General features: G+C 39.7%; 1 protein-coding gene across 2 annotated transcripts in view; it reads right to left on the reverse strand.

Moving 5' to 3' along the window:
• The window catches only part of CrebA (Cyclic-AMP response element binding protein A), a 49,206-nt gene extending 29,017 nt beyond the window's left edge, over window positions 1–20,189 (reverse strand). Inside the window, exons 1-2 of one of the 2 annotated variants that reach the window (XM_072305217.1) lie at window positions 19,444–20,189; window positions 16,279–16,429 (exon numbers count right to left, since the gene is read on the reverse strand). In XM_072305217.1, coding sequence (XP_072161318.1) covers window positions 16,279–16,429; window positions 19,444–19,575 — 283 coding nt within the window. In that variant the 5' untranslated portion in view covers window positions 19,576–20,189. The remainder of the gene's footprint in view (window positions 1–16,278; window positions 16,430–19,443) is intronic. The other variant, XM_072305211.1, reaches the window with a different exon arrangement.
• Window positions 20,190–22,621: the final 2,432 nt, after the last annotated feature.

A 22,621-nucleotide genomic window follows, 5' to 3' on the forward strand; every position in this document is an offset into this window, starting at 1 on the left:
AGCTTGTTCAGTGATTTTTGATTTTTGCGTTTTTTGAAGTATTTACTACGCATAAGCCACAAATAATTTCTCCGATATTTTTCGTATTTCAATCCACGAAAAACAAGTTTGAGGTTGCGTCTTCTGAGCTCCCCTTTAAATGTGTGTCCGAGGAATGAAATATCCCCCAGGGGATACTTACTCAAGTAAGGTCATTTTCGGCCACATCCACCGTCTTGGATTTTCGAATTTTCAAAATTCGATCAGAAATTCGAGTTTCCCATCCAAAAATACTACCTGGTACCAAGATTCACCGCGATAGATGGAGCACTAGCCGGGATAGCATTTTAGGCCACATCCGCCATCTTGGATTTTTGAATTTTCAAAATTTGACCAGAAATTCGAGTTTCCCGTCCAAAAATACCCCCGGATAATAAAAATCAGCAAGATCGATCGAACAGGAGCCGAGATAGCATTTTAGGCCACATCCGCCATCTTTGATTTTCGAATTTTCAAAATTTGACCAGAAATTCGAGTTTCCCGTCCAAAAATACCCCCTGACCCCGAAAATCAGCATGATCGATCGAACAGGAGCCGAGATAGCATTATAGGCCACATCCTTAATCTTGGATTTTCGAATTTTCAAAATTTCACGATTCACGGGTTTGTTGACCTATTCAAGGGTTTATCTATCAATTCACGGATTTTTCGAACGAATCACGGGGTTGTCAATCGATTCACGGATTTGCGGATCGATTCGCTGGTTTTTGATCGATTCACGGTCGTCAATCGAATCAGTGCCGATCAAATCACGTCAATCGGTTCATGTTCTAACTTTTCGATCGATTCATGTCGGTCATGTCGGAATCATGACACTGGTTTTTCAATAATTTGTCGATCGAGTCGGTGTTGATCGATTCATGTCAATCAAATCTATAAACCCTTCCGTCCAAATTGCATGTTAATATTTGCCACCATTCTCGAAATATTAGCAAGTCGGTAGGTATCCATATTTTTGGCACACCCTGTTTTTTGTAGAATATCTTTCCGCAGGGACAATGCACCTCCCCCTTCCTCGTATGATGGAAGGAAGGGGTGTTTTCTCTGTTGGGGTAAACCCTCCAGTTTGTAATAGTGACACCAGGGTCGTCTCCCCTATGCAGTCAGTGCTAAAACAATCTATAGTTCCTGATTGCAAAATGAGCTTCCCCGGATTCTTCATTTTGCAATAAGGAACTATAGCCTTTTTTTGTAATTATTGGCAACAGTGTGATGTTTTTGACAAATCTGTCAACACAGGGTGTTAAAGGAACTCCATAGCTATAAAATGAACCATCAAACCGCAACATTGATCGTTTTGATGAAAAACGCCAATGGTTTTTGCAAAAGTTGCTCTCCTGAAAACCTACCGTTCTGCCTATAGTTCCGAATTGCAAAATGCTATCCAATTGACCCTTTGGTTTTGTGTCAATGGATTCCACTGAAACTCGGTATCTGGGGGGGATTCTGGCACAAGAAAAATGAGTTCAATCTTGAATTCTAAAAAAAAAAAAAAAAAAAATCGATCTTTTTGAATTACAACCGGTTATCATTTTTAAGCGCTCTTTTTTTTCTTTTCTTTTTTTCTTTTTTTTGTAAAAAAAAGTGTGATGTCAAAATTCATTTCTCTCGTGCCAAAATACCCGCAGATACGGAGTTTCAGGCAAATCCTGAGAAAAAAACTATGGTGCTAATTTACGGTCATTTTAAACTTCAACCGACCGCCACTTTAAGACGATTTGAGAAAATGACTTAGGTTTTCCGTAAAAAAATTTCTATTTCAAGCTCTTTCGTACAAGGTATAAGAAGGAGCGTATTTCCTTTTGAAAAATAGCTTGGGCACGTTAACCCTCTCCCCCTTCTCCCCCAAGAGGACATCTGGACCTACATGAGACCTGGGTACATTAGGGTGTCCCTTATTTTTGAAAGAGAAAAGTTTATCTCCCCAGGTCTCAAAACGTGCTATGAGGTGTACAAATCAGGAATGTCTTTGGGAAAAAATTTTAAAAAAATTTTTAGGGCCCTCTCAAGCGCCCTAAAGGGCGTCAGTCGAAGATGTCAATTTCTGGTAGTATGGATAGTCAAATATAGGTGAAATTGACGAATTAACGGCTGTAGGGCAAACATTTGGTCCGTTTGGTTGTTGGTTGTATCTTTGATCGTTCAGCCAGAAAACCGACTTAAACGGGCGGGAAGTCGAGCCGCGGCCGCGCGCCGCTGACCAAGACGAGCTTTGCATCGCGCGGCCGGGCAGCGCCCGGCGACGCGCGTGGGTTGTGGGTGAGGAACATGTACACATGCACAGCTAAACGTGGTGCAGAAAGCTACGATGGGAAGGCTGCAAAACAAGACGAAAAAAAGAAACTGGACATTTCGTAAATTCAACTGGAAACAAAAAATTTAATAAGAAAGTTGAAAGTGAGCAAGACTTTTAAGATTTACTACAAGTATTGTCTCACTTCACAAACAATGTTCATAAAATATCGAAAAAAATTCTAGCTGATGACTTCGAAAAATTGTGATAATTTTGACTTTTGTCAAACTACCTAATATTGCTATTGTTGATAAAAATATGTTACTATGCAAGTTGGACGACGGTACGCTTAAATAATTTCATGCCAAAGAAGTTTTTAAACATTAAACAATTTATATAAATTTTTAAGAGCCTTGTCAGAATTTTAATTGTCCTCCCTCTGATGAACAAAATTGAGTCTCCGTCTCGCAATAACAGTGAATCAAGAACTCATTTTTAGCCTTTTATTTTCATTTATTTATCTTTTTATTTTTTTTGTTTCCAGTTGAATTTACGAAATGTCCCGTTTCTCTTTTTCGTCTTGTTTTGCAGCCTCCCCATCGTAGCTTTCTGAACCACGTTTAGCTGTGTATGTGTTCATGTTCCTCACTCACAACCCACGCGCGTCGCCGGGCGCTGCCCGGCCGCGCGATGCAAAAAGCGTATTTTATTTGTGGATGCGGTACGCCGCATCCAGTTTGTCCGCATCCATTTTTGGCCAAACGCACCCACCAAAGGCAGACGCGGGAAAACGTTCCGTTAAAATATCACGTGACTAGTCATGTGATACGCGGGAACCGGGAATTCCAAAAAATTGCGTATGGGCAACCTGTTGTTGTGTGCCGTGCTGCAAGTGAAGTGTCGTGTAGCTTATAAAATAAAAGAGAAACTTTAACCTGATTCTTGCACTATACATAAACCAGCAAACAGTAATTATAGAACTATAACCTATTATTTTTTGAATAACACCATTATTTAGCCCTATAAAACCTTCCAAAAACTGTTGAACTAACCCTAGCAAAGAAAAATCTTGAAATAGAAAATAAATAATATAGTAGGATCAAGGGAATTAACTTGATTAAAGTAGATAAAATAAAAACCTTATTCATTCAAGTTTTCCACAAATTAAAATAAACCATAAATGGAAAGGAAATATCCCCATCTTAATTATTAACCCTAGCATTAAATAAACCTATAAAAATGACTCAAATTAAACATATAAAAAAGTAAATACAAGTATCATTAAAGAAAATCTCATTTGAACAAGATAGTATCTTATTATTATTTCTGTAACTCTTCATCCTTTTCCTGATGTACACAAGCCCCAAAATAAAATAAGACATACATCTATAAGATATCAAATTATTAATCAATTATATATAGTCCACCTTATAAAGCTAAACGTAGCTACTAAATAAATTCATAAGACTTTTATATACTTCACTAGATAAGAGATTTTATTAATCTATGATTGAAATATGAATCCAATAACTTAGATTAGCTTACATATCTTCAGAAATAATTTCTAAATTACATAAATTATTATATCATAATAACCCTTTTATCAGGCATTCTAAAATATACAGCTAAGGCTATAATAATACTAATTATATTCTTCTATGTATACTAGCCGTTCTGGACGCGCTTTGCGCGTCCGTCACGGCCAGCCAAGGGGCTGCGCCCCCTGCAGCGAGTGAAATTCGGCTCGCTCCGCGAGCCATTTTTCTCAGTGATTGGACGTTTGATCACTAAGATGTATACAATATGGAGACTCTGGAGGCAAAAATGATTTCGTCATAGAGCCTTGTTGCCGGAGCGTGCCATCATTTGCACATGAATAGATGTGTGGAGGTGAAGCGATGATGGGGATCGATCATTTCTTCAAAAAAACCCTGCCGCAAGCGGCAGGGTTTTTCCGTGGGATTGCCGGCAAGTAGGGGACGGTTCTTTTTGTAGTCCGCGCATTTACCGCGGCATGAGTGTATTTTCCGAAGGGTAGTGTCACATTGGGGAGTGAAATCATTTACCCTACCCCTCTTGCCACAGATATGTTTCAAGAAACAGTTCCCCTTGGCTGCGCAACTCTTACCCCCTCCCCCTCCCCCGTAAAAACGGTAAATTGCCACTATTATGGAACGCGTTGGCCGATTTCGCTGAAATTCAATAGGAAACCAGTCTTAGTAGATATCTAACTACCATCAAAATTTCAGCTCAAAATATTCATTTTTACTCGAGTTATCGCGTGGAAAAAATTAAACCTCCCCCCCTCTTTGACCCCTCGCTGTGCGAAAAGTAATTGACGTATTCCGATTTTTTCTTCACAATTTAAAAGTACTCTTAGGGGACTATAAAACCCAGAAGTTTCGTTTCAAGAGACTTAAAAATTAACTGCCGCTCAACGCTCTGAAAACTGAAAAATCCTCACGCTGGCTGAAATACATACATACATACATACATACATACATACATACATACATACATACATACATACATACATACATACATGCATACATACATATACCGGGTGTCCGTAAAGTAACTGAAAAGTGGGTATAATTTTTGAACAAAAAAAGATAGAAGGTCGCGGTTTGTGGCATTCTTCATCATCCAGAGGGGGAAATTTTTCGATGGGGGGTTTTTCTTGGTGGACCCCCCTGGGGGAAAGTTTTTTTTAAGACATGGTTAAAAAGAACTTAAAAAGACAAGAAAAATGACGCAAATAAAATTAAAATCGGTTCACTCGTTCAAAAGTTACAGCCGGTCAAAATTTTAAATTGACCACTTTTCAAAAAATCACCGTTGAGCTCCAAATTACCGGAAAAACAAAAATAAACCTGGAATGAAAAGTTTGAAAAGTACCCTTTAAGGCAAGGAAAAACAACTGACGTTGTCACAAGTTTGGATGGCATTGTTTCAAAATGAAATTTCGGAAAATTCAACATGGCGGCAAATTTGAGGAAACGCGAATAATGAAAATTCCAGAAACTGTTCATCTTTCAAATACCCTCTAGTTTAAGGAAATCAATGGTATCAACTTTTTTCCTTTATTTGGCCAAGTAAGAGCAATAATTTGCTGACTTTAAAGTTGTCAAGCGGGACGCCTTCAATCGTTGGAGTATGCGACATCACAGGATTAAGTGTGCTGTCAAAAAATGAAGCCGATGTGAAAAAGGGCTCCTCCTTTGGGATGCTTTAGAAATGTTCAAGGTCCTCATCCTCAAAAAAGAAGAAAAAAAAGAAGAAAAGAGAAATTGAGCAATTTTTACCCACAAACTTGGTGAGCCAAAAAAACATGGTTTATCCTGATGGGGTAGGGGCGGTTGACATTTTTGACATTTCTCTATCTGAAAATTGAAAACGCAAGAATAATTGTAATTCTCTAATTCCTGGCACTCCAAGTTGGCAAGAAGGATATCTGCTACGCTTTCAATTCCGAAAACGCCGTTCTACTCTTGATTATTATCTGAGTTGAGATTATCTTATTGACAGCCTCAACCTCACGATTTGAGGCACCGATATTTTAGGTAATATCTGATGCAATATCTGATCGGTAACACTATTTACGAATCTCAAATCAGTATGCTAAGTTCTCTTGATCATACTGCGTTCTGATTTAGTTGGCAATTACTATTGTAAATTTACTATTGTTTGCAGCAAAATGAAGATCACTTTGAACATTTGACGGAATAACAGAGCACCAGGTATAAAAACTTCCACTTTAAAAAATAATAATAATAATAAAAAAAATTGCTCAATATTCCTTTTCTTCTTTTTTGAGGATGAGGACCTTGATCATTTCTAAAGCATCCCAAAGGAGGAGCCCTTTTTCACATCGGCTTCATTTTTTGACAGCACACTTAATCCTGTGATGTCGCATACTCCAACGATTGAAGGCGTCCCGCTTGACAACTTTAAAGTCAGCAAATTATTGCTCTTACTTGGCCAAATAAAGGAAAAAAAGTTGATACCATTGATTTCCTTAAACTAGAGGGTATTTGAAAGATAACAGTTTCTGGAATTTTCATTATTCGCGTTTCCTCAAATTTGCCGCCATGTTGAATTTTCCGAAATTTCATTTTGAAACAATGCCATCCAAACTTGTGACAACGTCAGTTGTTTTTCCTTGCCTTAAAGGGTACTTTTCAAACTTTTCATTCCAGGTTTATTTTTGTTTTTCCGGTAATTTGGAGCTCAACGGTGATTTTTTGAAAAATGGTCAATTTAAAATTTTGACCGGCTGTAACTTTTGAACGAGTGAACCGATTTTAATTTTATTTGCGTCATTTTTCTTGTCTTTTTAAGTTCTTTTTAACCATGTCTAAAAAAATGGGGGTTGCTATTTGAATTTTGAAAGTTGAACCCCCTTGGGGCCCCCCGGGGGGTCCACCAAGAAAAACCCCCCATCGAAAAATTTCCCCCTATGGATGATGAAGAATGCCACAAACCGCGACCTTCTATCTTTTTTTGTTCAAAAATTAGACCCACTTTTCAGTTACTTTACGGACACCCGGTATATAAATATGACAGAAAATGAATGACATATATATTCGTGATCTACGACTCGAGATCGGTGCTCTTTACATGGTCCCAGGTCTAGGTCCCACCATGAGGGAGAACGCAATAGTGTATCTTTCTTTCGGAAAATACACTAAAACGCATTTGACTGGGACGTCATCCCTTCGGGTGGCGGAAAAAGACAATCCATGGATCTCCTTCCGCGATTTGACTCGCTGAAGTAGCAAAAGGTCATCTTTACCTCTTAAGAAGATTATCGGTGGCGTAGGGGTCTAAAAACTGCTCAACGATAGTATAGTTCGAGTTCCGAATCGCAATGAGCCTACTCGTGTTTTTTTTTCTTTTTTATACTTTCATCGCATTTAAATTTCTTTGATGTTTTTGTTTTATTCTCTCTGATTGCATTTTAGTAATTATATCCTCATTTCATTTCCTTTCCCTTACCTTTTTCCTTTTCTGTAGCATCTTTGTCCATTTACAATTATTATTTTAAAATAGCTTTCCCCTAGTACATAATTGATGCTTCAAACGGAATAAATTGTTTTAATGACATTTCCGGCTAAATCATGGGTTTTCCCAGGAAGGCAGCCTCTCGTCCCTCCCGGACTCTATTGTTGCCAGATAAGTTGCTTTTTTAGCACTTTTCCCAATTCAAATCCATGGAAAATATTCACATTTATCGCACAATCTGGCAACCTCTCGAGTGAAATAGAAAAAGGTAGAATCGCTGAAAGTCTGAATCCTTCGAAGTTTATATTAATGAAAAAAATAAAATGATATTATTCTACACCTCCTTCTCTATTGCTAATGATTAATATATAGGGTGGCCCAGACCTACCGTACCAGGTCTTTTTTTCGGTTAATTTGGGTCGTGCGAAGTCCAGGATCGCGGAGTTGAATAGGGAATGGACCCCAAGAAATCCGAATTTCATGGTCCCAGAGCCTGGCGCCCCTTGGGGGCTAAAAGGGGGGTCCGTACTTTAAAAGTTAGGGTGTATGTCAAAATTTTGAAATTATTTCATCGAAATCAGAACGTACGGAAATTTTTAACTTAAGTCGACACCAACAAATCCAAAATCGGCCCATCCGTGTCCAAAATACCGACCCCTAACGGTGGGGGCCAGAGCCCCCTTTGAAAAAAATTCAAGTTCGTAAAATTGACGTGGAGACTCGGAAAAAATGTGTATTCATGGGTAATCGACCCCAAGGAATCCAAATTTGAGGGTACCGTTGTCCTCAGAGACTTTTCTGATGGGGCACAGGGGGACTCTGAACTTTTAAAGACCAGTATGGAGGTTACCCCAGTGCCCCATCACAAAAGTCTCTGAGGACAACGGGACCCTCAAATTTGGATTCCTTGGGATCGATTACCCATGAATACACATTTTTTCCGAGTCTCCACGTCAATATTACGAACTTGAATTTTTTTGAAAGGGGGCTCTGTCCCCCACCTTTAGGAGTCGGTATTTTGGAAACGGATGGGCCGATTTTGGATTTCTTGGTGTCAGTTTAAGTTAAAAATTTCCGTACGTTCTGATTTCGATGAAATAATTTCAAAATTTTGACATAAACCCTGACTTTTGAAGTACGGACCCCCCCTTTATCCCCCAAGGGTCGCCAGGGGGGATCTGGGACCATGAAATTCGGATTTCTTGGGGTCAATTCCCTGTTCAACTCCGCGATCCTGAACTTCGTACGACCCAAATTAACCGAAAAAAAGACCTGGTACGGTAGGTCTGGGCCACCCTGTATATAATTGGGCGAACTGAGCGATAGCCAAGAACCGAGCGATAGCCAAGAACCGAGCGTGTAATGGCGTCTTCCCTGTTGACAGACCACGAGCTTCTCGGAAGCGTAACCAAAATTTGAATTCCCGCCTCTAATGGATGCGGGATGCGCTACTGGAAGCGGCTTTGGGCCAGCGAGACCCGCTTCCATTTTTTGGATGCGCATCCACTTTTACGTCATCAGCCAAACCAATTGCCAAACTCCCACCCGCACCGCCAAACTCATTACCCAACTAGGAACTGGACGCGGCACTGGATGCGAGAAATAAAATATGGAAAATGCCGCATCCATCACCAATTTTGGATGCGCATCCACCTGCATCCACAAATAAAATACGTCTAAAGCTCGTCTTGGTCAGCCGCGCGCGGCGCGCGGCCGCAGCTCGACTTCCCGCCCATTTAAGTCGGTTTTCCGGCTGAACGATCAAAGATACAACCAAACGGACCAAATTTTTGCCCTACAGCCGTAAATTCATCAATTTCACCTGTATTTGACTATCCATTCTACCAGAAATTAACATTTTCGACTGACACCCTTTAGGGCGCTTGAGAGGGCCCTAAAAATGTTTTTAAAATTTTTTTCCTACAGACATTCCTGATTTGTACACCTCATAGCACGTTTCGAGACCTGGGGAGCTTAACTTTTCTCTTCTTCTTCTTCTTCTTCTACCTTCTGACTAGGGCCTTGACCCTGTTTGTCTAGCCTCTAAATTAGTATATAACTATGACAAATATCATATAATGGCAATGATAGAGGGTTAATTTTCCGGGGATGAAAGGCAGCTATATGCCCATCTCTTGGGCGGTCGTCTAGGTTGCCTTTGGCTATGAGGTCGTCCTACCATACAAATCTTGGCAAGCCTTTCCCCGTTCTCAACATGTTCCGACCACATTTTCCGGCGCATCTTGGTCCATTTGGCAATATCTTGAATTTGGCACTCTTCGCGAATTGACTCGTTGGTCTGCCTGTCTCGGAGCATAAAGCCTGCTATTTTCCTCAGGACTTCCATTTCTACGGTCCGAAACTGTTGTTTAGTGCGCTTCGTGTCTGCCCGGGTCTCCGCAGCGTAAGTCAGCACAGGTCTTACAATCGTTTTGTAAACTCACTCGTTTTATAACTTTTCTCAAATTTCAAAAATAAGGGACACCCTAAGGTACATCCTCCAAGTTACCAAGCTTTCCCTAAATTACGTGAAAAGTTAGAGGGTGGCAAGAGACTTTTCGGACACCCTGTAGGTGACTGACACCGCTGAATATGTCGAACCCAAAATATCCCACCAAGCAGGGTAAGAACATACATATATAAGACTTCCTGGAGACACATTTCAAACAAGCCCAATAATTGGTTCACTCCTCCTCCGACCAAAAAAAAATTAAAATCTCCTCAATACCCACCCGGCAAGGGTATGTTGCAGCAACATTGCGACAACAGCACCCCTTGACATGGAACATTTAGCTTGCAACATTGTAGCAATGATGATGCAATCTTACTCATGAAACGGATTGCAACATTGCATGTGATTTTCACAGAAACTTAACTCTGCGATGTTTCTGCTTTTAAGACAAAATTACAGAAACATATCAGGGTGGTGTGAACATCACCCATACATGGCAGAACATGTACAAGCATAGAAACATAGCAGAGTGATGTTCAAACCACCCTACTATGTTTCTGTAACTTGACTAGGTGCCTTGCGAAAAGTTTCCCGGCTGGGAATTTCACCCAGATAATTTTGGGCAAGGGAATATGGCGTCCAGGGAAGCCGCCCAGCTCTTTAGCCACTTTGTAATTTTCTCCGCGGCACTCATTGGTTCCAGAGCCCGATCTAGGCGGCATTCATTAGAATATCACCTTCACTGGCATACAATATATGTTAATATGTGTTTTTGGGTCGCTAATCACGAATTTAAAGTCAATTTTACCCTATCGTTAACTACAATATGGTAAATATCCTTTAAATGGCAAATTCACACTCAATGCAGGATTATTGATTTGAAAACTTGCCTCAGTGCTAGAACTAGATATGATAATTTTGACAAATGTATTAAAGTTTACTCATCAAGAAAGATTAATTATTCCGCTGATATTAATTTCCTGATGGTTATTTTTCTTGAGGGGGGGGGGGGGGGTTGTCACATTACATAACTGCACGAAGTATCCAATCAACACGATCTGGTTTGAGAATCTACTCCCAGAATGTTGCAGTTTAAGAAATAGCAGTACGAACGCATAATAAAAGGGTATTGCCCTGATTATTCCATTTCGAACATTGAGCGGGAACTTCAATACTCATTGATTTTTTACTTCAAGAGCAACATTCGCTTTAAAAGGTTGTTACATATTTTGTTTGGGCAAAACTGGTAAAAGATATATGTCTCTACATTATGACCAGGATTAGTACCAACTGGAAATGGCCGTTTAAAAGGTGTCGGAGATTGACAATGTTATTGATTCCAACTGTTTTTGGGAGTATTTGATCCTTTTTAGCACGAAAAAATTTTTCTCCTTAGAGTTTTTCAGGCCCATAAAAATTATATTTTTCGTGATCTTTTGGAAAAACATTTAAATAGACTCCTCTTGGGATAACGTGTGCCAAGGTAAAACGTCGAGCATTATTGGACCACACAGCTCAGCGCATAATCCAGTTAATGTTCACAACTGCTGAGTCTTTTGTAAATTTATCCACACGGGTTTTATGCCTTGAAACTAAATGGGGCTTTGATGGTGCAACAGGTCAAAGCCGTTAGAAAATGAAATTTAGCGAAGACGATGCAGATGATAACAGTATGTTTGGAACATCTCTCTTTCCGTTACAACTAACTGATGTTGAAACTTCTAAGGTTGTTTAGTAGAATTTGAAACCCAGGTCTGCCCAATTTTGCCGGCTTATTCGAATTAGTTTCACCAAGGAAACAGAAGAAACTCTAATTAATGAAAAAGCATCCGTCAAAGCCGAGATTTCTAACTTGATTCCATCGAAAGTGACTGAACCGTCCTTCAAGGAAACTTTACAAATCAAACACGTTTGAAAGTTGACCATGATCGATGGAAAGGCATATAATGTGATTACTGATACATCCTCTTAAACATGTGCGATTTGTGGTATTACGCCGTCTAATGCAAATAATATCGATCAAATTCTGGAAAGAGATGTTGATGAGACAGCATTAGAGTTTGGCTTGAGTCCTCTGCATTGCTATAAACGTGTTTTTGAATGTGCCATTCACAGGGGTGCACAATATACTAGATCACGCGATAAATTATCGCGTGAAATTGTGGAAGGCCTTCCCAATTTTTGGAAGCGCGATCACGCGATAAATTATCGCGTGAAAATGTGGTAGCGTCCCAAATTTTGTGGAAATTTTTTTATCTTTCCTTCTTTCTTTTCGTTTCTTTTCTCGCTCTTCTCTTTGAATCCCATATTTTTTACCGGGGAAAAAAAAAAAAAAAAAAAAAAAAAAAAAAAAAAAAAGGTCATCACTTTTTGTGGAACTAGTCACGAAATTGTGGAAATTTTTTTAAAATTTTTTGTGGAAGAGGAAAAGCTTATCGCGCGAAATTGTGGAAGCATAGTAAAATGTGCACCCCTGGCCATTCATATTGCGTACAAGCTAGATACAAACAAATGGCAGAGCCATAGTTCTGGGCAAAAACAGCTCAAAGCGATAAGAAAAAAAGAAATTCAAGATGGGTTGAAGAAAGAGATGGGTCTTTTGGTAGACATGCCCAAACAGGGAGGCTCAGGTTACACAAATGAGGGCAATACCAGCAGAAAACTTTTTTCAAATCCTGATTCGGCTGCCAAAATCACTAGGATTTATGTGACTTTAATCGAACGATTGGGCATAATCCTCAGAGTAATAAATAGTGATTTTGAGGTATATTCTGTGAAGTTCAACGCCTATGCAGTTAGAAACAGCCAACATTCACTTCATGAAATGTCCCTGGTATCCGATGCCCATCTCTGTTCATAGAGTACTATTACATGGATGCAGAGTCATTCAGGTAGCTGTACCACCCATTGGGATGCTCTCTGAAGAGTCACACGAGTCCCAAAACAGATTCAAGAGGAATATTCAAGAACATCATGCTCGAAAATTTAATCGGATAGAAAACCTTAGGAATGTCTTCATGCGTCTCCTATTAATGTCTGACCCGGTTATTTTGAGCAGGATGAAAGCGAGAAATCCTAAAAAGAAAGAAATCCCTGATGAAATGCTTTCCTTGATCGATCTTTTGCCATACTTGTAACCACCTCATCACTTTTGATATCATTGTGTGAGCGCATTCTTTTATTTTAGGAGACAGTTCTGCCCTTATATTTTTTATTTTATCTGTGATTCAAATTCCTCATTTTTTACCTTAAATAAGTGTCGCAAGATGGGTATATTTTTTAAATAACATGTTCATGCCAAGTTTTTATCGGAAACTACTTTTTTTTGTGGTGCTAATATTTGATGAGAACTGATACAGAAATCTTTTTAGTTTAAAATCATACTTATTTAAAATTTTCTTCCTACTTTTCTGTGATAAATATTCACTTTTATTATCTTGTTACCTACACCTAATCCAGTTTGATTTTTCACCCTTATTGTGAATTAGTTTTTATATTGAATTGTTATGTTTACTTAGTTCTATTATTACTGAGACCGGGTTGATTTTTCACCCTTATTGTGAATTATTTTTTATATTAAATGGTTGTGTTTAGTTCCATTCTTGTATCTACTTCGTCATTCAGGGTGTCTAGCAAATTTTTCTTTTCATTCTTCCCCACTTTCAAGGTTTTCCCTGACCTATCGAATTTTCTTTCTCCCTGACTCTTCATGACCTTTTACCAAGATTTGTTTTCAGTCTGTACTATGTTTTCCACCCTTCAAAGCAATGGATTATTTTCAAGAATAAAAACCTTTCTGCAGTCCTTGGGCGTCAACATAGACTCTCGTAAAAAAGATTCTTTTCTTTCTTCCACTATTACATCATAATTTGTACTTAATAGTAATGCTTTGGAAGATCTTTGCTTATTACTTCAAAAAACCTTATAGAAATTTGCAACTTCGAGAATTAAATAAATAGAGGAAGAAATAGTACACTTCCAGAGGTGTCGCGGACGCTAAAGGAGGCGTCGCGGACGCTGTAAGGCGTCGTGGACGCTTCAAAAGGCGTCGCGCACACTTCCAGAGGTGTCGCGGACGCTAAAAGTGGCGTCGCGGACGCTAAAGGTGGCGTCGCGGACGCTTTAATGGCGTCGTGAACGCTTCAAAAGGCGTTGCGGACACTTCAAAAGGTGTCGCGGACACTCCCTCAGGCGTCGCGGACACTTCAAGAGGTGTCGCGGGCACTCCCTCAGGCGTCGCGGACGCCTAAGACTTGTCGCGGACACTAAAGGAGGCGTCGCGGACGCTTTAAAGGCGTCGTGGACGCTTCAAAAGGCGTCGCGGACACTTCCAGAGGTGTCGCGGACGCTAAAAGTGGCGTCGCGGACGCTAAAGGTGGCGTCGCGGACGCTAAAGGTGGCGTCGCGGACGCTTTAATGGCGTCGTGAACGCTTCAAAAGGCGTTGCGGACACTTCAAGAGGTGTCGCGGACACTCCCTCAGGCGTCGCGGACACTTCAAGAGGTGTCGCGGGCACTCCCTCAGGCGTCGCGGACGCCTAAGACTTGTCGCGGACACTAAAGGAGGCGTCGCGGACGCTTTAAAGGCGTCGTGGACGCTTCAAAAGGCGCCGCGGACACTTCCAGAGGTGTCATGGACGCTAAAGGAGGCGTCGCGGACGCAACAAAGCTATAGAGAGAGGGAGCACCACTAGTCAGCACCATAGAATAAAGAGACTACGCTACGTAGTCTCTTTATTCTATGTCAGCACTAATGGTTCAGATGGCACCTCAGACCATGAGAGAGCGCTGCACGGCTAAATATCGAAGCGCCGTAAAGTTATGCAAAAAATCGCGGTCTTCGACGGGAGTTCGCTTCTCTCCCGGTTTCGCGTTCTTCTTCCCTGACTTCTCCCTGACCAATTACATCTCCCTGACTTTCCCGGTCGCTAGACACCCTGGCTCATGTGCTTTGTTCTGATTTCATTGTGTTCTTATTGGAAGCATAAAAATTTAATTTTCATACTGTAAAAGCTTATTTCATTCATCCATATTTGCTCTCAAAAGCCAGTAATTTGAGAACCTAGTAACCAAAAAAGTTAACATAGTACGAGTTCCTTTGTTTTAACAATTTTCTCTTTTCTGAGACTGATTTTGAAAATTTTTGGTCGTTACCAAGACACTTATTGCTCTATTTTTAGATGACCATTTTGTTTTTGAAGATTTCTCAGACTTTCAATTGGCGTCAAATCATACGAAGATTATAACACTCACTTTTTTCTTTTTCTCCCAATTATTAGATTCCAGTTGTCAAGCTAACACATAATAATCGGGCGATAAAGAAAAAAGTGAGTATTATCTGATAAAAAACCCGATAAAGGATGAAAAAGAAACATACAAAGATTGTTCACAAAAGAGTTTTCACTGGATTCACTTGAGTCCACATAACATAATTTTCTTGTAATTTTTAACCAAATCTGACATCAGATTTGAGTTTAGTGACCAAGAAAACCCCCACTTACCAAAAATCAGTGACTTCCAATGAGATTTAGCCGAGATATAAATTATATTGGTGCAACTGGCCCTCCTGGCCCACATTGCAAAGAGAAGGAAAACCTTCTATACTCTCTGAGTTTTGACCACAGGCATGTAACTTGAAATATTAATCAGGAAATGACTATGCATCCCCTCATCAACCACACCTCACCTAGCAACCTGGAGGGGCGTCCTAAAATTAGTTTCCTGTGCGTCTATATTTTGCCGCTTGAGGCTTTTTGTAGAGACACATCGAAATGAACTAAATTTTTGTCCAATGAATGGACCACTAGACAAGGTACGAATTTAAGCAATCTGATACATGTTTCTTAACCAGAATTTCACGTAGAACACGATTCAAACTACGAAAATTACCGAAATCAACTTCTAACGAAGATATTAACGTTTTTATTTCGCACTAATTACGAGGAATTTGAACTGCCCGCTCACAAGAAACTCAAAGCTCTACGTGAGTCAAATCCCGCACTACAACGGTTTCAGCAAGCTTCTCAATCGAGCAATGTTCATTTTCCACCATGTGTTGTTCAAACTATTGGTAATTTGCTATAGCTGAGCCAAAGTGTCAAGATTGAAGTTGAAGATTTTTACATCGCAGAGACTGTCATGATAAACATTTAGCGCGCGATGTGAATCACGTAGAGCATTGAGTTTTCATGAGCGGGTGGTTTCAATTCACACATCAAGAATCATTAAATATCTTCGTCAGGAGTTGATTTTGGAAATTTTCGTTGTGCGTATCGTGTTCTACGTGAAATTTTGGTTGAGAAACATGTATCAGAATGCTGAAATTCGTACCTTGTCTAGTGGTTCATTGCAGCTTGGTAATTGCACTCATGTTATTGTATGATATCTTCGGTCATGGTGATAACAGCAAATCTGTTATATACCACTAGTTAAAATTTTATGTGGTCATAATAAATTATACTTACATAAAAATAAGATAAGGTAAAATAAAAGACCATTTTGCTATTTGAGGTGCGCACATTATGCACATGTACACAAAAAAATTGACTTACCGCTTTCAGAGCAGGAGCTGCTGTCCACATTGGACTCCACAGAGGTGAGAACATCATCCGATAAGAACCCATTCTGATTCAGCAGATCAAATGAAGCTTCAGACTCCATCTTAAGGATAGAATCCAAGAACTCATCTGGTAATTCTTCATTCTGAAAGGAAATGTAAATGGATGATTAATTAAAACTTGTATAGAACCGGGGGAGCAGAATCTTTCAAGTTTTCACGTTTCAATTTACATATTTTATTTCAGTGACATATTAACAATAATTCAATTTCAGCTCCATCCCCCACCGAGAGCACAGCTCGAGTGGTGGATGTCAGGTCGACCGAACAGCATTCAGATAGATAATATACTTAAATAAAAAAACCCATTTCAGTGATTTTTAAAAAATCTTGATAGAGCAGTATTGAGAGAGAGACAAGACAAATAAATAAATACCTAAATGACTAAGTAGATAAAATAAAAAAAATCAAAAAATAAAATTAAAAAGTAACAAAGTAAGTATAAATATTGTAATAAACAAATTATGAATAAAATAACAAAGTGTGACAGAATTCATAGAGGGATTTATAGTGGACGAATTAGAGTGTTTTTTTTTGTTTGTTTTAGACATAAATAAATTATAAATAGAATAACTTGGTGTGCACAGTATTCATTTAAGAATTTATGGAAGAAACCAACCTACTTAGCTCCCTCATTGACTCACACAATTAAATTGTACCACAAGTTACTTTTGGAGAGCTCCAATCTGCAAAAAGGTATTATTGGTTTGGCTTCTCCTCTATTTCTCAACTGGTAATCTACTTGCTCATACATTAAATGGTTTTTGAATGCTGGAACTAAACTTTGAGATCTTTGTGGTACAATTCATGGAGTGTCCGTACATCAAGTAGGGTACTAAGTTCAGCGAACGGATATCTCTTTCATAGTTTAAGTATGACTTTGATGGTCTTCCTCCATACCTAATCTCTCTAGGGGTGCCAACACCGTATCGGAAGCCGCACCAAAGACAGCTACTCCATATCCTAAGATCGATTGAAATAGAGCCATGTATATGAGCCTCAATGAATTAATACAAAGATATCTTAGCTGATGGGCTGGAGTAAAAACCACTTTCCTCAGCCCACCTTCAAGGTAACTGGCATGTTCATGCCAGCTTCGATCACCTTCAAGTATGACACCCAAGTATTTAGTGCTATTTATAATTTTCAAAGCAGGACAATCGCATCCCTGACAGAAACCCAAGCTATCACAATTATGCACGGTTATTCTCCATTTGTCTTCTGCCTCAGGAAAGTTAGAAGCTGGGAATGGCATAGGTACAGACTGTCTTGTTTAAAATTTAGAGAGATGAAGTTACAATTGAACCATGGTTTAACAGTCATATTCATCACCTCATTGATTTGCCGGCCTAAGGCCTCCCGGGAATCTTCCCAGAAGAGCAAAACTGTGTCATCAGCAAAATGTAGATGAAACAGTATTGGGCCTAGGACGGTGCCTCGTCATACACCCCATTTTACATCTGATTTCCTACTAATTTTTTCATACTTATTGTTAGCACATTGGGTTCTTTGCTTTAAATAGTTGGCAAAAAATGTGTGTGCAACTCCCCTTTTGCCGATTTTTTCTAACTACTTTAAAAGTTTCTTATGGGAGACAGAGTCAAAAGCTTTTGTTAAATCCATGAAAATTGTTGCGCATTTCTTCGTTTCCTCAAGGTTTGTTGTTGTGTTCCTTATTAATTCGGCCATTGCTTGAGAGGTGTTTTCATCTTTATGGAATCCATATTGAGTATTTGGTATAATATTATGTTTGTTGATATAGGACATAAGTCTGTTTTCAATGGCAGTTTCAAATATTTTAAAAATATTTGATAGGACTGAAATAGGTACCTGTAATTTCTTGGTTCTATGATGATCCCTCTGCTTTGTATATTGGTGTTACTTTGGCTATTTTCAGGTCTATGGGAAATACACCATATGAGTAAGACAAATTAAAAATAAAGGTTATACAGAGGGAGATCCATTTGTCACACTTTTTTAACATTTTCATTGAGATTTCATCCTCCCCTTGTGAACAGGTTTTTTTTTAGCCCCTTGATAATATTCATGACTTCAAACTAATTGGTAGGGTTGAGGGAAAGTTTCATGCACCTGCTAGCCAGCTTCCCCAATTTTATCATTTGCTTGCAAGCTTAAAAAATGGGGGCTTTTACCTGCTTGTTTCCTTCAATTTTCCACTTTTTACTCCTCAAAATTGACCATCCTTTTACATTTTCACGGCAGGCGCATGATGGAATATTTCCTTCATGCCTGTGCAGAATGATTGAAATGCCAACAGAAAAAGTGGATAATCACTCTTCAAGCAAAATGAGTCGTATTTTGTTCGGAGGCAACACTCGCAACATGTTGGTAAAACAAGCAACAATCGCATTTTGTTCTAAGTTGTTTTGTGTTGTGGGGGCGGGGCTTGTTTTAGCGCGCAAAATTTGGGAACCTCTATAGCAACATTGTTGTACAGCACCTGCAATAAGCTCAGAGGCAAATCGTGTTTATGTTGTTGCCCAAGACAAAGCTGTTTTCTGACCTAAAATTGGAATTCGCTTCCTCATTGGTTGTTCAGAATCACGCAAAAGAAACAAGAAAAAAAACAGAAACAATTGTTGATTCAGAACAAATGTTGTTTCGAACAAAATACGACTATGATCCAAACAAACAAGATGGATTCTAATCAATCAATGATTAATAATATGGCTTATCAATGCTTCATGTTAAAAACCAAGTTTGTATAACACAAGTTTATGACTAATTTTAAACTAATCAGCAATGAGAAAGTTTGATACAATTCAAATTAGAATGCTGTCACAAATTTATGACCTAGCACTGAAAAAATGTTTACATGTGAATTTAAGTGCATTCAGGGATCAAGAATTACTGACAGCTCAACAGAGGGCATGGTTCCATAACATGGATTCATCAGATTGGATAATTATTGAAGAGCTACACGTCAAAGTATAGTGGCCCTTGGAGGATGATGCATTTCCCAGATCCAAGAAAAGAGCAGAAAGTGAGTGGTGAAAGAGTAAAATTTAGGCGAAAGGGATGCAGTATTAGGTGTAAATAAATCTTCGTAATTACTTAAATGGTAATTGTGTAAACTTACATTGAGGTATTGGTTACTGTCAGAGGAAAGCTCCAATCCATCGGTTTTGTAGTTGAAGTCTTTGTCAAGGAATTGTAGAGCAGTTGTGTCTCTGTCGAAAAACAGGTCCATGAAGTCGGATGGCATCGACATCGTTAAACCATATGGGATAAAAGGGGATAGATTTATTGAGAAATTTTCGGACTTTGACCGAATTAAATTCCAGAACAATAAGATAGACTTTGGTAAATGTAATTTTCAAAAATGAAGATAATGATCAAACAAAACTGTAGCCTTATCAGTCAAATTTTGAAAAAGTTGCCTGGGGAAAATCTCACTAAACATACAGCAAACAACAAGCATATTCCACAAACTGGACGACCTCCGGGAGTTCTTACGAGAAAACTTGCAACGAGGGAAATCGCGAACACTTCACTAATGCGAATGTATAGATTCACCGAGTTCTGTTGTTACATCATGATGGAATAATCGCTAAATTCGTTGAAAGCGGAAGAAACTCCCTGAGTTTTGAGAGGGCGCAGGAGGCACTTCAATTCGTAGAATTTAGTTGTGGCGAAGGGACGCCAAGTTATAAAGACGAGACTAGTGGTAATTAATTATAGGAAGCGAGGTATGCTTTGTGCTAGTTCACTGCGATAAAGTACATACACGATTGATGGTTACGTCGATAAGGATGAAAACAATCCCCATTTCAAGGGATGGTAGCCTCCAACGTGGACGTGGAACTTGGACATGTTCCGATTTCGATGTCGATAGTTGATATGTCGGAAGTCAAAATTTCGATTTAACTATCGATATCTGAAAATCCGATATTTCGACTATCGATTATATTTTTCAATGGAGATGTTGCATGACTGTATGATTTGTGTGAAGGATTTGCGATTTGACCGTTGATTCTTATGTAAAAATTTGCGAGAAACACGATGGTGCCACTGGTTTTCTCTGAAATCGTCTCCCAAGCTAAAAAAAGGCTCTCAAAGTGAGGCCAAAATGGAGGGGATATCCCGCCCTACCCTGAGAGTCCACCTCTACATCAAAACAAACTCTCTATGCAAAGATAGGGAGCAAATACTAGACAGGGACGAGTTCTATAGGACGCCGTTCTGTTGTGAGCGGGTGATTGCAGCGCATTCTCGCGTAGGATCCTAGTCAACTCAGAGGATCCTTCCCCCCGAACCTCGACTCATCCATCGCCCGCTCCAAAAGTGAGGTTAAGCCGGAGATTGAAAAATAACACATAAGGCGGCTGAATTCTTGAAAAATAAGTATATTTTTGGCGTTTTTCGACCCCTTTCGACTAGGAAGGGCCCGCCGCATGTTAAAGTAGAACGAAAAATTCGATTTTTCGCAGTTATACGCGATCCTACGGATTTTAATGAAGTCCAACAACTGATAACAGCAGTGAGTTGCGAGGATCCTACGCGCGATGGCAGCACTAGTACCTGCTCACGAATTTTTACATTGACTCTTACGGGAGTCCAGGGTCCTATAGAACTGGTCCCTGTACTAGAGTACCTGTATAGCGAGAGTATGGACAGATCGCTTCATGGAGGGCTTAGGGCCCAAAAGTGCAGCCACCCTTCTAACCAACTTCTAACGCACAAAATTTCACTGCCGGTCTGCAGGTTCCAATTCTAACCAAGATGGCCAAGAATGTACATAAATGAGCGTTCTTCCGCAAAATTGAGTAAATTTATGCAAAAACTGAGTCAAACACGTGCTTAATAAACGACGGTTCGTAACAATAGTATTAGTAAATCGTTCTGAATAATTGAAATTCATAGGTTGGCTGCATTTCTGGGCCCTAACTTTATCCGCAGAAGCATCGGTGAAGGCCTGATGGATTTTCGGAGTTTCACATATCGTCACCTTCCGGTCAAAGTATCACAAGCGCCATGCAACGTTTAAAAATTTCCGCCGCCATTTTATTTTTTTACAGAGAAATTGTTCAACGAAGCTGTCCGAAAATTTCACCGAATTTTCTTTGTGCTGCCGATAAAATTTAGTGAAATTCCCAAACAGCTTCAACCAACAATTTCTTAGTAAAAAAATAAAATGGCGGCGGAAATTTTTAAACGTCGCATGGCGCTTGTGATACTTTGCCTGGAAGGTGACGATATGTCCATACTCTCGCTATACAGGTACTCTAGCAAATACACTAGGCGTGAATTTGAATTTGCCGCGAAAGAAAAAACGGACGGAAACGGTTTGCCGCGAAAGGAACGGATTAAATCAGCCCAAGTAGAGTCCCTTTATACCCAGAGTTACGACAACTCACTTTTGGTTGGGCCAGGGTTGGGCTGAAAGTGGCCTAAAAAAAAAATCCAATTCTGATTGGTTCTCGCTCATGGAGGCCGAAACGAGTGCACCAAGATGGCGGTACCTCGAATGTGAACAAGAATAATGAAAATATTACCTAATTGTGGTTTATCAAGAGTAAATTGTTATTTCCATCGGTCCAAAATGAAAATAGATTAAGAAATTATTCACAAACCAATCTCATTTTATTTTTAATTGATCAGTTGATTCCAGATTATAATCTTTGCAATTGGTGAAAATGTAATCTTTATTCCCGTTTGTGACACTGTGGAGGCCTAAAATACGGGAACCAATCAGAAATGGATTCAAATTGTCTTGACTCTCAGTATAAAGGGACTCTAGTTGGGGGTCCTTATTTATTCTCTTGGTCCATGGCTTAGGAGCATAGAGAAAAAAAAGGAGGTGTTTGCATTTCGGGCATCTTGGAAGTTTTTGATTACTTGATGACGTAGGTGGGTACAGCGACGCGACGTCCCCTTCACGCTGTACCCACCTACGTCATCAAGTCATCAAAAAATTCCAAGATGCCCGAAATGCAAACACCTCCTTTTTTTTCTCTATGGCTTAGGAGTGGTTAGGACCCAAAACATGGCGGTGCGTTGTATTGGTTTTTGTGGAAGGGAGAGGGTAGAGTCCCTTTATACCTAGAGTTAAGACAACTCGATTATCAGCTGACTGGTGGCCAAGGCGGATAAAGAATGGTGGTCGCATTTCGATTTTGGCTGCCATCTTGAAGCGTTGTGACGTCAGGAGGGTACGGGTTATGCCGTGCAATCCGAGGTTGAGTCGGCCCCCCCGGCCTCGGCCAGGCCAGCCCATGTACCCGATGTACCCGATACCGTGTGACGTCCAGAGGGTA

Source organism: Bemisia tabaci, chromosome 1 (assembly GCF_918797505.1).
Source record: "Bemisia tabaci chromosome 1, PGI_BMITA_v3".
Lineage (NCBI taxonomy): Eukaryota > Metazoa > Arthropoda > Insecta > Hemiptera > Aleyrodidae > Bemisia > Bemisia tabaci.